A 16,584-nucleotide genomic window follows, 5' to 3' on the forward strand; every position below is an offset into this window, starting at 1 on the left:
GATCCTTGAGAGTAGTAATGAAAATATTCTTTAGACTAGAATTTTAAGTATCCATGTCAAATTTTACTCTTCATGCTTCAGTTCTCATCAGTGAAACAACTTTTGTGAGCATATGACCACCAAGAACAGATTGGCTTCATGGCATAATATGAGGGAAGTGCCTCTGCACAGTCTGTTCATGCTGGTGCTCTTGACGCTGCAACTTCTGATGGACGAAAGCTGTAGGCTCAACATCTTTTGCTTTTGGAGTTGCTGGGCACTGGTACAGGGAACATTGCTAGCCTTCTGATGCCAAAGAAAGAGAAAATTAGACCCCAGTGGGAAAAATTGTTGGTATTAAAGGTCATCTAGTACTATTCCTTGTTTTCTGGTAGTTGAATTTTTATAAGAGATATCTATGAGAATAAGGTTTGGAATTAACAATTAACAGTAGAAATACATTTTGAATATCTGAGAAGGGTTTTTAGCAGTAAATATAAATAACATTTGATTATCATCGTATGGTATTGCAGGGGAAAAGCAAAGGTCTAGTGCTCTAGGTTTGTTGTTCAAAACCATTTCTACAGAGGAATAACATTACCAGCTCCTGTAAGGCTGCCAAGATGAGTTTAGTTAATAACTCATCTCATAATGGTCAAGTGTGGACTGTTTTACAAGAGAGCACAGTAAGTATTATCATATTCATCTGAAACTATGTTGAGAAAAACTGCCTACATTGCAGAATTGGGCTGTATATTTTCTCTGGCTTCTTTATTATGTTGATCCCATTCTTTTCTGGTCTGTTTTTTTTATGTGTGAATTCCCAGTAGTATAACTTGCACAATTGAAGTCCATTCAGATTATATCTAGCAAACACGAATAGTAGGGCGACACATTAAGGGAAAGGCTGTGTTTGTCCAATATGACATCTTTATAGACTTTTCTTAAACTTAAATTTTAACTTTTATTAATTGTTCTTGAGACCTGTGAAATAAAAGGCACCAAAGTAGACATAGAGGTTCCCTCAAATTATGCAGGTAGTCTTTTTTTTAAAAGGAATTGGAGCTGAAGTTATTTTTAGAGTTTTAGAGACTTGGAATGTCAACACTTAAGTATCTAAAAAGGTTCAAGAATGGGTTACACTTTATCCTCCCTGAAGGGAACCCTCCACATTTCCTCACCGCAATCATAGTGTCTTTATAGTAGCATTTCTCTCTATTTTCCTCCCAATTTATTCTACATATGCTTAAAAAAATAATCATTATTTGATGCTTTTGATATACTCCCCTGCCCCTCCTGTTTTTCCAAATGTGGTACCTCATTTAATATTAGGCCCTCCCTATTGTAGTTAAAAAGACCCAGACCTATAATCAGTTGGCGCTTTTCCTACTTCTTTATGAAAGAGGAGTGGGCAAGTCTCAATGTGCTGGTGGAATTGAAGAACAGATGAGGCTAATCCTTACGGGATGAGTTGTCTGCTTTTTTTCCAGTTAGGAGTGGTAATTCCATATATTACTATAGGCAAAGATGGAGTAATCTCTTCTGTTAGACCATATGCTAATATAGTGCTGATAAGTAAGTGTGAAAAATGAAAGGGAAAAATACATTAATTGTATTCTCTCAATAAGATATGCTATCCAAGATAATTATTTCATGACAGTTTTAGTTATAGTACTTGTTTTATCATGAAATAAAAGATGGGTTTAGGAGCCTTTTATTGGAAAGACAATTGTATCAAATTAGTACCAAATTAGATTTTTGTCTTCATAAAGGTGAGCAAACCCATGAGCAGTTTTTAAATTGATGTGTTCTAGTCCACAAATGAACAAATTCTGTTTGAGGGTTAAAGAAGCTATTATTTTGTCCTTTATGCTGACAGTTTCGTTACAGATTGGCCTACTGTTGGCATTAAAAAAATGTTTGGCTCCCTATGATCTTTGTGCATGCAACTATAATATTAATGCAGCGCCACAGCACTCCTCATTAAGAAATGACTTTAAATGAGGTTGAAGCATGTAAATTTGGAAAGATACAGATGTTAAATGCAGTCGTTTCTCTTTGTATACAGCCGTATGGCTAATAATTTCCAAGTGGCTAAAGCTCTTGTTAGCGGGAGTGCTGGTGTGTTAAGAATGGCTCTATAAATAACTTTAAGAACTGAAGTTGAAGGTGCTTCTTTTAAAGACTATTGTTAACTAAACATTATTGCCAAACAGATGGAAAGCATTCACCAGCCTGATGTTTTTAGGTCTAATTATATTATCACCAGCCCTGTACGGCTCAGTTGAAGAGGTGTATCCAGAGGCCAATTTATAATCATTTAGCCAACACCTGTTTGGGAGAAATTGACAGTCAAAGGGCACATTTTAAAAAAATCACATATGTTCTTGTGTTTATTGCCTCAGTGTGAACGTTGGCTAGTTGCAAACAAACTTGGTAGGAGAAGAAGGTAAAAAGGTAAACAAAGTAGCACTTCTCATCCATGTTTATCCGTCTTAATTTGGCCTTTTTATCTAATCCACTTCATGCTTCATGGATAAGTGAGACCAGCAAAGAGATATCACTCGTAATTTATGCAAGTATATTCTGTTCGGTCAATTAAGAGGCTTCTAGTAGGAAAAAGAAGTTCTTTCCTTTGTACAGCTTCCACACCTTTAGAGAAACATTTTCTATTTCACATAGAGGTATCTTGTTTAAATAGGATTGGCATTCTGGTGAGTGGCTTAAAAGAGTCACAACTTGACGTAAAAGCAAATGAGATTTACAGAACACTAAGTGTCTTCACAGACTCAATAGATGTTCTTTGAGCCCTCCTTTGTAGAAAGAGGGCTGTGGTGCCTCCTTTTTGCACCCGTCATATGTTAATTTAATTGTTAAGGGTCAAGGTTTTTATATGTGTTTCCATGCCTTGGAGGTTCAAGGTTCGTGGGGAGTGTAGCTCAAAGGGAAATTATTGGGAGAATAGGTCTACCCTATCTGAAAATAGTTTGAACCTGATGATCCTATCAACTCTTCCATTTTAGTGTTTTTCCTAGTTCTGACATATTTCTCTGTTGAAGGTTTTATGTATGTCACTTCCATTTTCTTATTGCCCATTATTAGCTCAGAGCAGTCTGGCTTCTATCCTTACCAGTTCACTGCATAATGCAGTATTGAAAGTTACCAGTGGCTTCCTAACTGCCTTAGGCAGTAATCGTTTCTCAGTCCTCATTCTTCATGGCTTCTCTTTGGTGTTTGGCACAGATGATTATTCTCATCTTAAGCGTTCTCTTTCCCTGACATCTAACCACTATGTTTTCTGCTTTTTTTGTACTTTTCGCACTACACTTTTGGTTTTTGTTATCTTATATGCCCTCAATATTCCAACTATGTATAATTTTCAAAAATTAGACATAAGTAATATAGCTTAACAGTTAAAGAGGAAGAACTCTGGAGCCATACTGCTAGGGCTTAAATTTTATGTCTACCACTTCTTAGCTTTGTGAGCATGGGCAAGTTAACAGTTTTATGTTTGTTTCCTCATCTGTAAAATTAGTTAATAAAAGTATACCTACCTCATTGGGTTGTTGAGTGCATTACATGATTTAATTTTTTAAAAGCCACTACAGTGCCTGGTATAAAGTAAGCATTCCAGTGGGGTACCTTCTCCTGTTTTAGTTGTTTCTTTACGAGAATGCCCAAATATAAATCTTTAGTCCTAACTTTTTTTCTAAGCTCCCTTCCCATATTGCCATCTACCTTCCAAACTTTTACACCAGAATTAATTCACATATGTTTATCGAACATTTGCTGTGGGAGAAGGATGTGTTATATGTTGGAGGAAATACAACTTCTGCCTTATATTAGTTTTCTATTGTTGTCATAACAAATTTCCACAAACTTAGCAGCTTAAAACAACTAAATTTATTGTGTCATATTTCTTTGGATCATAGGTCTGGCATGGGATGCCTTAGGTTAAAATCAAGGTGCTGGCAGGGCTTTGTTCCTTACTGGAGGCTCTGAAAGTGGAAAAATCCACTTTCAAGCTCATTCAGGTTGTTGGCTGAATTCTTTTCTTTGTGGTTGTAGGACTGAATTCTCTTCCTTGCTGCTTATCAACCAAGGGCTGGTCTTTGCTCCTAGAAGCTGCTTGTTCCATCTCATTCTTGCTGTGAGCTTCTAGGGGCCTCTCTCTGGTGCTTACATGTGGGCCACTATATCTTAGAGCCAGCAACCGTGCATCCCTCTCATACTTCAAATTTCTCTGATTTCCCCTTCTGCCATATCATTTCTATGCTTTCCACTTCTGGCCAGAGACAGTTCTCTGCTTTTAAGGGTTCATGTGATTTGATTGGGCTCACTCAGATAATCTAGAATAATCTGTTTTAAAGTTTGTACCTTAATTACATCTGCAAAGTCCTTTTTGCCAGTAACATAACATATTCACAAGTTCTGGAGATTAAGGTATGAACATTTTTGGTGACCATTATTCTGTCTACAACATGCTGATAAAAAGCATGAAATCTTGTTGGGAGATAGGTGAACAAATAAAACCAAATTGAAGGGTTAGAAATGCTGTAATAGAAGTTGGTACTGTGTACAGGGGGAGAACAAAGGAAGAAAAGAGTCAGTGTTACTGAGAGATAGACATTTGAGCTGCATATGGAAAGATGAGCACTTGTTTGATAAGTGGCTGGGGGAGCATTTCAGGGAGAAGAAGCAATAATGGCGATAGCAATAGTAATAACAACCGGCTATACCAAACACTTTTATAAGATTGTATGACTGAAATTCTCAGAAACGGTAGATTCTATTATTATCTACCGTTATAGCTTCTACAGATAAAGTTATAGTGTCTTCATATTTAGAGTAGGAATGGTAAAATTACCTCATTGGGTAGTTGAAAGAATTAACATTGATTACACATGGCTAACGCATAGCGCATGGTAAACACTTAAAACATGGTGGAGGAAAGAGAAGAGGGTGGATGAGAGAAATACTTAGGAGATAGAACTGACTGGAATTGGTCACTGTTTATGAAGGTAGGGGACCGGGGAGAATTCATGGTGACTTGGGGTGCTTTTTGGTTTGGGGGGTTACGAGGATGGTGGTGTTATTCAATACTGCAGGAGGAGAAACAGGGTTTTGCTTTGTTTGTAGTGGGGACAGGGCTTTGGGAAGAGAAGGGGTGAGTTCAGGAGGTATCTGTGGGAATGTTTAGTTGAAATTAAATGGAGACTTACATAGTATAACAGTCAAGCACTCAGAAAAGAGGTCAAAGACGATGTTGTCACTATTACTTCAAATTCATCATGTAAAGTGGAATTTATCATCTTCTTCTCAAACTGGTTCCCCATCTTAACTCGCTTTTTTCTTCTCACTATTCTTTTATTTTCTCAGGCTTGACGTCTTTTTTTCATCCTTGACTCCCAGTTCTCTGGGGGGGCGGAGGGGGGAGTCCTGTTTACGGTGTTTGCAGACGTTTATGGTGTAAATATTCCCGCCATGGCCCATTTCAGACTGTGGCGGCTTTTGTGCTACAACGGCGGAGTTGAATAGCTGCAACAGAGATCAAACGGCGGAGTTGAATAGCTGCAACAGAGATCACATGGGCCTCCAAAGCCTAAAATATTTACTATCTGGATCTTTACAGAAAAAAAGATCCAACCTCTGATATAGTGTCTCCAAAATAATAAACTATTAATGTGGTAGGATAATTTCGTATCTCTATTCATTCCTATCCGTCAAGACCATCAAGATGGGTGGCGGGGGGGAGTGGGTCATTCGAGAGGGCAATGTGTGACATCATGAAGGGTCTTGAAATCATTTTTTGGACTTAGGCTTTTTCTCTCAATGAGAAGAATGATAAGATCTAACTTATGTTTTGAAAAGAAAACCCTGGCTGCTCTTTTGAGAATAGACCACAGGGCAACAAAGATTGAAGCAGAGAGATCTGTTGGGAGGCCATTGTTATAAATTCCAGGTAAGTCTCTGTTTGGATTAGGGTGATAGCTATGAAGTGGTGAAGCGAGTTCAGATTCTGGATACATTTTGAAGATAGAGCTGACAGGATTTGCTGATGGAAAAAGAGGAGGTAAGGATGAGTCCAGGGTGGAGTAGTACTGCCAAAAGGATGCCTTAGGCTGGAGCCTGAGTTGTTGAGATCACGTTACAGCAAGTTGCTACATAAGGAGTTTTAGGAAGAAAATTGAGACTTTACCAATTCCCCTAAATTTTTTTTACTTCTTCTTAACTATATGTTTCATGAGGAAAAATTCTTTGTCTAAAATAATTTTTCCTTTACTTTCAAGAAATATATTTAAAAATAAATCTAGGAAGCATAGTAAGATTTCTGAAATATGTCATTTTAAGAAAAGGAAACCATGATAAAACCCATGTTAGTTAAGACTATTTTAATCCTGTGATTCAATGGCTTTTTAAAAAAAAAACTATTCAGAAATTAACAATTTTGGTGGAGTCAATACCAGCACCTCATCCAAAATCTTAAAGTATAGTTTTAAAAAGTTGTGAGTTAATGTTTCATTGTATTGTGAATAAATTATTACTCATGTCTTTTATGTAGGTTTTACTTGTAATGGACACAAGGACAGAACAGACATTTATTTTGAAGGTAAGTAGAATTTGTATGTTTAATGAATTTAGAAATTTATTTTCAAATTATGCTTCTGAAAGAAATAATATTTAATATGTTTTTCCTGGGTGTTTGAATGTTCTCTTATCTTTGTGATGATCTATATTTATTTTACTTTCTGTCCTTCCATCAGATAAATAGTCTATAGCATACATTTAAAAAGAGTTTTGGGTTATAGAGTGTGGGGGAAATAATTTGGATAAGTTGAAGACTCATTTCATGTGGTTTAAATGTATAGCGTGTACATCTCTAATACATTTTGTATACTTTGTGAAGACCACACATAATTTCACCTTTGATTATGATTACAGTTCCTAAGAGCTGAAATTTTGCCTTAAAGTCTTTGTTACAGGTATTTGGCAAAGTGTTATCTACATCCCTTTCTCTCTTTTGGATCTACATTCAAATTTGATTCTGTATATAACTCAATTTGTAACTAAATGAATAAAGAAAGAAAAACCCCTCAATTTTGTAATTTCAAAATTGTGTTTGAAATGGATTGTGACAGTACATATTCTAAAAATATCCTAATTTAAGTGTTTCCACAGCATCCCGAATTAATCAATTTCAGATTAATTTTATGTTTCTTTTTCTGATACTTTTACGTATCAGCGTGGCAGTAGGTCACTTTGATATATACTGAAACCAATTTCTTTTTATGAGTATACTTTATCGCTGGCATTTCCCCAGATTTTTAAACCAGGATATGACACCAGAAACTACACACACCTTGTTCCTTTGGAGCAAACTTAAAATAACCTTTGTACTTTTTTGGAATAGAATTTTAAAATTGCATATTTAATCTAGGAATACCTTTTGTGTCTCAGGAACTTGAATTGATGTCACAATGTCTACTGCTTTAAAGATATACATAAGTAAAATAAAACTTCAGAAAAGGTCATAGAGAAATAACTGCGTGTCATCCTGATGACTTAGTTGAGAGCATCTCTAATAAAAACACTGACCCACGTAATTGATTTTAATGGCAGCTTTGTGGCATCTTCCGTTCTCTGGATTCGCGCCAGATGCCATCAGCAGAGCCTCCAGGGACTGAGGGGCATAGAGCAGCAGATGAGTGGTTTCTCTGAAGCCCAGAGTAACTCGGATAGATTAGTTTGGTTGATAAACACAGAGCACAGCAGGCTCCAAAGGCAACTGAGGGTACAACTGACCTTTTTGTTCTCTGTCAGGGTCTAAGGAAAAGCAGTGAATACAGCAGGAACAGAAAGACCATCATCCCCCGCTGTGTGCCCAACATGGTGTGTCTGCACAAGTACATCGTTTCTGAGGAGTCGGTATTTCTTGTGCTGCAGCATGCGGAAGGTTAGTTTGTGGTTTACTGTTTATGGAGCACTAAGACGGTCACCTATTTAGCTTTTTAGTTTCTATAACGTCCTTCGTACTTCTGTCATCACATGAGCGAATAAAACATACGAAACGCATGTAAAAAACTGTTTCCTTATTCCTCTGCTCTCCCTGCCTACTTTGAGTTGTGAGGGAAAATGAAAACCCAGGTGAGCAGTCCGTTTCATTTGAACGACAGTAACATTCTTAGATAGACTTAACTACTTTCCTCTAGAATTCATCTGATATGATGAGAACTTTAAGGTGAATGTGTGCTAAGAGAGCTAGGTTTTATTTTAGAGATTTCATTTTGTTCTCTGCTAAAAAGATACGTTAATGTTAGGTGACTAAAATAAAAAGCATCCCCTGAAGAACTAATTAATTACCTCCTTTTTTAGAAGGTATGAGTATTGGCTTAACATTTGACATTACCTAGTTGTTCAGGTCTGGGTTTTTACAAATACTGCCATTGGCATCACATATGGGTACAAAGCAGAGGTAAAGTGCTCTGCCTTCAAACTATGAAATTTCAGCTCTTAGAAGAGGGAACAGGTAGCAAAAAAATATTATGTTTTGATTTGTTTTTGCCCTTTAACGTCTGAATTTAAATAAATAGTCTTTTATTTAGAATGACTAAATACAGCATATAAATATAAATCCACATAATAAATATTGCCTTTTGGCTTTTAAGAGGTGTTCTTAAAATAGTAAAAATATTTAAATTATTTTCCATATTTCATGAAGGTGTTATTATTATTTTTATATTACTGAGAACTATTACATTAAAAAACTATTGTGCTTTACTAATAGGCATAACATTTGAATTTAAGGCATTTTCCCAGGAAAATGAGTCATTGCTTTGTGGAATGAGGTCTCTTATGATAACTAATGCAAGATTTTTGATGGGGGCAATAAACTATTAATATTGTTTATTATGAAGTACAGCACAAGATAACTACAGATGGAGGGAAGACCTCCATATGTAGTATTTAATAGGAAATTCAGAAGGGGCTCCATGGTCTCTCAGGTATTAAGAGAGTTAATTGCGTGTGTGAATTGGATAACTAATTCACCTTTGTTCAGACATTATAGACAGCTTTTATCTGAGGATACCAGTGCATTACAGACATTATTGAATTAGAGGTCGTGTCATCTGATAGCGAAATACAGCCACCTCTGGTGTGGAACAAAATAACTTGCGTAGTAATAATCCATTATAATTTAGAACAAGGTCAGTAGGATGAATGTAATTATAGTCAATATTCTCTTACCCAGTTTGGATTATTCATGTTGGAGATTATCTGTGGCAAATTTTCAATCCTGGTTTACCTCTGCTGTTTGTGACTTCCTCTTCCTGTTCTTCTTCCTCTTCCTTCTCCAAATCATACTTCGGTTTTTCTTCTACCATCCTCTTACCTTCTCTTATGCTCCCGAAAGCTGATATTTCAACTGATTTTACTTTAATACTCTAGAAAATCTTAATAATCTGTCTTAAAGACATAGACATATGGCTTTCAACTTTTCCACTGTTTTAGATTATCTTTAGCGAGTCTCTTTTCCTTTATTGTTGACCATGCCTGACTTTGAATGGTCACAGGACAATAGAGTTTGTCCTGGATTATTTAAATTTGGGGAGAGGGGGGAGGATTTCTTTTGATTGTCATTTCAGGTGTCTATAGTTTAATTTTAAGAAGATTTTATAATACAAAGGTCTTAAATTGTAATGCAAATAGGGACTCTGGGTTCATTTAATATTCAACAAATTTATCGAGCGTGTATTATGTACTAGGCTTTTAGGTGAACAAGACAGGAAAAGAGCTTGTTCCTTCCAAACTTATATTCTTGTGGAGAATCAAACAGAAAAACAAAAAGCAAGAGAATATTGGATAATAATAGGGAGTACGCTGATCTTTAACTCAGAGAGATCTGATAGAGAACGACTGGTGGGGGCACTACTTTAGGTTAGGTAGTGCCCTCTTGGAAAGTGACCTTTAAGAGGAGTTCTGAATGACAAAAGAAATGACCATTTGGATGTAAGGGTGAAACACATTCCAGCTACATGGATCAGTGTAAGAAATCAAGACAAAAACAAACTTGGGATGTTTGATGAACGAGAAAGGAGACCACGTGGTTGAAGTGTGGTAGGTGAGGGCAATGGTGGTATAGGAGGCTATTGGAGAAGCAGGCAGGAGCCTTGTTTGCAGGGTAAGGACTTTGGCTTTTCAAGTACATTGGGAAACCATTGGACTTCTTAAGCAGTAACAAAATCTGATTTACATTTTAAAAAGATCACTCTGGCTGTTGTATGGGGAATGGAGTGTAGAAAGGCCAGAATAGAAACAGTGAGAAGGCTAATAAAGTATAGTCTAGGCAACAGATGATAAGGGCGTGGTCTTCTGGGAGTACTAGTGAAGATGCTTTGAGGGTAAAATCACCGGGTCCTGTGATGGATTCAAGGTTAGCGAAAGAAGAAACTAGGGTAATTTCTTGGATTTGGAATGAACAATTGAGTGAACTGCATGATGGACAGTGTGTTATCTTTTACACGTCAGTGGTACTTTCTTTGTTACCTCCGTGTGTTAGGAGGTTGTGCACGTATCATAAAAATGTCACTTTCATGTGTGTGAATTACTGAAAAAGTTAACATTGAACAATTGTTTTCTCCATAATATGAATACTTGAATATTTGTGATTTGTGGCTTTAGCTTTCCTCTGCTTACAGAACTATTCATGATTCACATGAGTCTCTTGGACTCATTTCCTTTTCATTTTTACTTCATTTGGTCAGAAATATATTGAGTGCTTACTGGGATACAGGCTTAGTTCTAAAATGGCAGTGAACAAAATAGGTGAAGTCTCTGCCCACATGGAGCTTACATTATAGAGGCAGAAGAGACAAAGCAAATACATAGGTAAATATGTGTCAGATGGAGATTGCTATGGAGAAAAATTAAATAAAGGAAAGGAGAAGGGGATGCCAAAAGGGTGAGGTAGGGGTTGCTATTTTATAGAGTGGACATTTGGCCTAATAGAAGAGGACGTTTGGCCAGTGACCTGAAGGAAGTGAGAGAGAGAGCACTGTGGATACACGAGGGAGGACTATCTCAGCAAGAGAGAACAAGAACACAGGCCCAGAGGCAGGAGGGTACTCGACGTGCAAGAAACAGCAAGGTCAGTGGGCTGGAGCAGAGTGGGAAGAGTGGCAGGAGATGAGCTTAGAGAAGTGAGGAGCCAGGTGGGCAGATCCTGTGTGGTCTCATAGGTCACTTTAAGAATTTGATTTTTCTTTTGAATGGATAGGAAGTCACTGGGGGCTGGTGAGCAGAGGAGTGACAAGATAGGGATTACTCTGGCTGCCTTGTGGGAAATAGAACACAGGAGGGCAAAGGCAAAAGCCAGGGATGAGTTTGGAGGTCATTGCAGAGGTCCAGGTGAAAATGATGATGGCTTGGACAAAGTGTTAGTAGTGAAGGTGGTGAGAAAATGGTTATTAGATTCTGAATATATTTTGAAGATAGAGCTGACATGATTCTGCCTTGCATGGCTCCAAGGTTTTTGGCCCAAATAACTGAAAGAATGGCATTTCCAGTTACTAAGATGAGGAAAGCTATAGGAGGGATAGATTTAAAGGAAAAAAATCAGAGATTCAATTTTGGACATGTGAGTTTGAGATGCTTATTAAATATCCGGGTGGTGTTGGGTAGGCAGTTGGATATCCCAGACAGGATTTTAGGAGAGAAATTTAAAATCTTTATTGTTCCTATTAATGAATCCCTTATTTTAACTCTGAGGGAGAAAAGGTGGGAAAATAATTGTATTCAGTCAAGGCCATGTGTGTTATTAAAACTTTAAGTTCCTAAGATTAGGCATTATATCATATCCATCGTATATATCCCAGCATTTAGCAGAATTCTTGGTACCTAGAAGGTGCTCGGTATATGATTGTTGAATACTGAGTCAATCGGAGAAGAGATGAATGACTGAGAAGAGAGTGATTGGAAAAGCATCTGAGTGTGGACATACCAGATAGATGGGGGATGGGAAAGAATTCTCCCCAAGTTACTTGGGGACCCAAGGGGTGAAATGATTCTCTTTTTATTAACTAGTTTTTTTAAAAATTATAGAACTAATACATAAAGAAATAAATTCAAACTATATAGAAGTATATAAAGTAAAAATAAAAATTCTCCCTCCTTATTCACTTTAATGCCCAGTTCCATTCTCTAGAAATAGAGGAAAAAATTTCCTATGTGTACTATAGACATATTCTCCATGCTTGTCTGTTTTTTAGAAAAACAAACATAAATGGATCTTACATATTATTCTGTAGCTTGCTTTTCGTCCCCATCTTGGCAGTGTACCTTGGACAATTCTCCTTATCAGTATGTGGTATGCATAGGTCTGCATTAAGAAAGGCAGCATAGTGTAGTGATTAAAAAACAAGGATTCTAGAGCCAGACTACTTAGCTTGAAGGCTGGCTCACCATTTACTAGTTGTGTGACCCTGGGAAGTTACTTAACCATTTTGTGCCTCTGTTTCCTTATCTATAAAATAGGGATGATAATAATTACCTATGTCATAGGGTTCATGTGAGGATTAAATTGTTGATATATGTAAAGCACTTAGAATATTGCCTGGCGGGGCTGGCCCCGTGGCCTAAGTAACCTGGCTCTGTCTGCTTCTGTGGCCCGGGTTTGGTTCCCGGGCATGGATCTACACCACTCATCAGTGGCCATGCTGTGGTGGTGACCTGCATACAAAATAGAGGAAGATTGGCACAGATGTTAGCTCAGGGCGAATCTTCCTCAGCAAAAAAAAAAAAAAAAAAAGAAAGAAGAAAAGAATAGTGCCTGGTAAATGGTAAACACTATGTAGGTATTTGCAAATATTGTTATTATTTTACTAGATACAGAGTATTTGGTTGTGCAGATTTACCATAATTTATTTAACTACTCCCCTATTAACTGGTGTTTAAATTGTTTCTAGTACTTTTCTGTATTTTAGGTTTTTTTTTTTTTTTGTGAGAAAGATTGGGCCTGAGCTAACATCTATTGCCAATCTTCCTGTTTTTGTTTGAGGAATATTGTCGCTGAGCTAACATCTGTGCCAGTCTTCTTCTACCTTGTATGTAGGACGCCGCCACAGCATGGCTTGATGAGTGGTGTGTAGGTTTGCGCCCGGGATCCAACCCTGTGAACCCTGGGCCACTGACGTGGAGCACATGAGCTTAACCACTACGCCACCAGGCCAGCCCCTAGTGTTGTTTTTTGAGAACTATTTGTAGGACAGATTTCTTGAAGCAGAATTGCTGGGTCAAAAGATGATTTTGATCATTGGTCTGACAATATTTTATCGTACATATTAAAGTCCTAATTCTGGTCAAGCAAATTTAACAAATTTTCTTTGCAATCTTGCAGAAAACCAATAGATCAAAATATGATGAGAGACAAAGAGTGAGTTTTTATTAAACTTTATGAATTGCTATTTTCACAGCGTAAAATAACTAATATCTGCTATTTTATATGCTTCAGTGGAGCTTAGAAAGGTGTTATGTATATATATATACACATATATATTTTTGTGAGGAGGACCAGCCCTGAGCTAACATCCAATGCCAATCCTCCTCTTTTTTGCTGAGGAAGACTGGCCCTGGGCTAACATCCGTGCCCATCTTCCTCTACTTTATATGGGATGCCGCCACAGCATGGCCTAACAAGTGGTGCGTCGGTGCACACCCGGGATCTGAACTGGTGAACCCCAGGCCGCCGCAGTGGAGCGCGCGCACTTAATCACTTGCGCCACCTGGCTGGTCCCCCGTCAGGTATATTTTTAAAATGTTAAAAACTGTAAATATGTTAGGTATTTTTTATTTATATTTTGTAAGTGAGCAATAACAGGATTTTTTGGGGGTTAGTGTTTTTAATGTTACAGTAATAGGGTTGACATTGGTGTCAGTTTGTCTCTCAGGTTTGATGTTAGCTCTGCAGAAAGTAAAACCCACTCTGCTTTTGTGGGTGAGAAGCTTCAATGGGAATAATGTGTTCTTGTAAGTTATGTGATTTTCATGATTTTGTAATTAAAAAAAAAAGTATGTGGGGCTGTCCCGGTGGTATAGTGGTTAAGTGCACGCGCTCTGCTCGGCGGCCCGAGGGTTTGCAGGTTCAGATCCCGGGCGCGACCCGACGCGCTGCTCGCTCATCAAGCCATGCTGTGGCGGCGTCACATATAAGGTAGAGGAAGATGGGTACAGATGTTAGCCCAGGGCCACTCTTCCTCAGTGAAAAGAGGAGGATTGGCATCGGATGTTAGCTCAGGGCTGATCTTCCTCACAAAAAAAAAAAAGTATGTGTTGGGACCAAATTTTGTTTTTATAACTCCATATTGAGCATTAAATTTAAATGGGCACCCAGCAAAGAATGGAGAAGAGCTAAAAGTTTTTTTCTCTCTTGGAAATACAGAGTTTTATAATTCATGTTAGGGTACTTGTTTAGGCTAAGAACAAACTCTGTAAAGAAAGTGCCAACAATCACATTTAGAAATTTTATCTAGTGATGAAAAGAATAGAAATTAAATAAGATGCCATATTTGATTAATCAAATTGGTAAACTTGCTAATATCCCAATATAAGCAAGTTGCTGTGAAAATGGCACTAATACACATTGCTTATAGGAGTAGATTCTGGTCCAGGCTTTCTGTAAAGCAGTTTAACAACACATTTCAGAAGCATTAAAAGGATTGATGCTTCTTGATCTAGTACTTTCATTTCTGGGATTCTGTCCTGATGAAATAATTAGAGATGTCAAGTATTTGTATGTAAAAGAATATATTATTTTAATTCTAATAGTAAAAGACTGGAAGCAACTTAAATGTTCATCAATAGAGGAACATTTAAATATATCATAATGTCTGTCACAGGAATATTCTATATAGCCATTCAAGTCCATATTCTCATGAAAAGTAGAAAATGTTTGTGATATGATGTTAGTCATGAATAAAAAGCCTGAAAATAAATGTGCTAATGGTTAATAGGGTTTATGAGTGATTTATATATTCTGAATTTTTTCTATTTTCCTTGGTATTTTCTGTATTTAAAATATTTTTGCAATAAAACCATATATTTGTTTTAAAACAGGAAGAAAGTATGACCAAATATAAAGATATTATTAATACTAATAGACCTTTTTCCTTGAAAAGTTTTCAAAAACTTTGTAAAGATGTCATCTTTTTATAACCCAGTTTAATAAATATTCATCTAATACATATTATTTTACATGCTAGACAGAATCCTCTTCCTGCAATTATGAAGACCCTGCAGTTTGGTAATAGAGACAATAAAAGCATAAAAGTAATATTAATATGAAATAGAATGTTGTAAATGTCGTAAGAGAGGTGAAGTGATATAGAGGATTTGGAGAGATAGGAATTATATCCAGTGAGAGGATACAAAAAAATTGGTAAAAGAAAACGCATTCTGAAGGACCTTCAACAATGGGTAGGATTTTGGCAAGCAGATATTGGGGAAACTAACAGGAAAGAAAATTCTAAGTGGTACGTATATTTTGAGCAAAAGCCCAGCACAGGTTATATATGGAGAAATCCAATTCAGATGAATTATGCGGTGAGTTGAGGGAGAGGACCAAATCATGGGTTGATACTGTATAACTGAGGGGTTCAAATGCCTCTGTGGAGTGGGTACATCATTCAGTAGGTGGAGGGGATTTGGGTTCTTGAATGGAGAAATGACATGATAAAATCTGTGCTAAAATGGAAGAATTAGTTGGGCAGCAGTTAGTATGACAGAGTGATATAGGAAGGACTCAAAGTAGGGATCTACTTGTAGCTATGACATTATTCCAAGAAACACGGAGTGGTGAAAGGAATTAAAAGGAGGAAGACTGTGAGAACCATTATGGGTAGATCGTATAGAACTTGGAAACTTGTCAGATGTAAAAAGAACAAGGGAGAGAAAATAATCCAAGTTTGGTCCAAAGCTTTTGTGCCAGAGTGGCTTGGAAGTCAGAAAGAGGAAGTGATTTTGGGAGCAAAAATAAAGAATTTAGAGGCCAGCCTGGTGGCATAGTGGTTAAGTTCACATGCTCCCCTTCAGCCCAGGGTTCACAAGTTCGGATCCCAGGTTCGGACCTACATACCACGCGTCTAGCCATGCTGTGGTGGTGTCCCACGTACAAAATAGGGGAAGATTGGCACATCTCTGAGATGTTAGCTCAGGGACAATCTTCCTCACCAAAAAAATAAATTAAATAAATAAAGAATTTAAGCACATTGAATTTTAGATTTCAGCACCTCATTCAGGTGGAATTGGCCTAAGAATAATGAAACTTCTGCTAGAACTTTACTAGTTACTGTTTCTTGCTGATCACTGAAACTTTACAGCTGCAGATACTGTCTACTTTGTGATAGCACATCTCATTCTGATGAGTTATCATCTGAGTTAACAAGCATTGACTGAACACCTATCATGTCCTGCACACTGTATAGGGAGTAGGTATACAGAGATGAAAAAGACTGGGTCCTGTCCTCACAGTAGTCACCATCTAGGAGAATTGAAAACAACACATGCCATTTTATTTGGATTGCATGTAAGAATCTCAGCTTCAGGTTCAAGCAT

The 16,584-nt window shown here is 37.2% G+C and overlaps 1 protein-coding gene across 1 annotated transcript in view; it reads left to right on the plus strand.

The window, feature by feature from the left end:
* The window catches only part of RPS6KC1 (ribosomal protein S6 kinase C1), a 176,355-nt gene that overhangs the window by 125,535 nt on the left and 34,236 nt on the right, over window positions 1-16,584 (plus strand). Inside the window, exons 9-10 of the mRNA XM_058539841.1 lie at window positions 6,542-6,589; window positions 7,801-7,933. Of these exons, the coding sequence (XP_058395824.1) occupies window positions 6,542-6,589; window positions 7,801-7,933 (181 nt within the window). The remainder of the gene's footprint in view (window positions 1-6,541; window positions 6,590-7,800; window positions 7,934-16,584) is intronic.

Source organism: Diceros bicornis, chromosome 4 (assembly GCF_020826845.1).
Source record: "Diceros bicornis minor isolate mBicDic1 chromosome 4, mDicBic1.mat.cur, whole genome shotgun sequence".
In the NCBI taxonomy this organism is placed as follows: domain Eukaryota; kingdom Metazoa; phylum Chordata; class Mammalia; order Perissodactyla; family Rhinocerotidae; genus Diceros; species Diceros bicornis.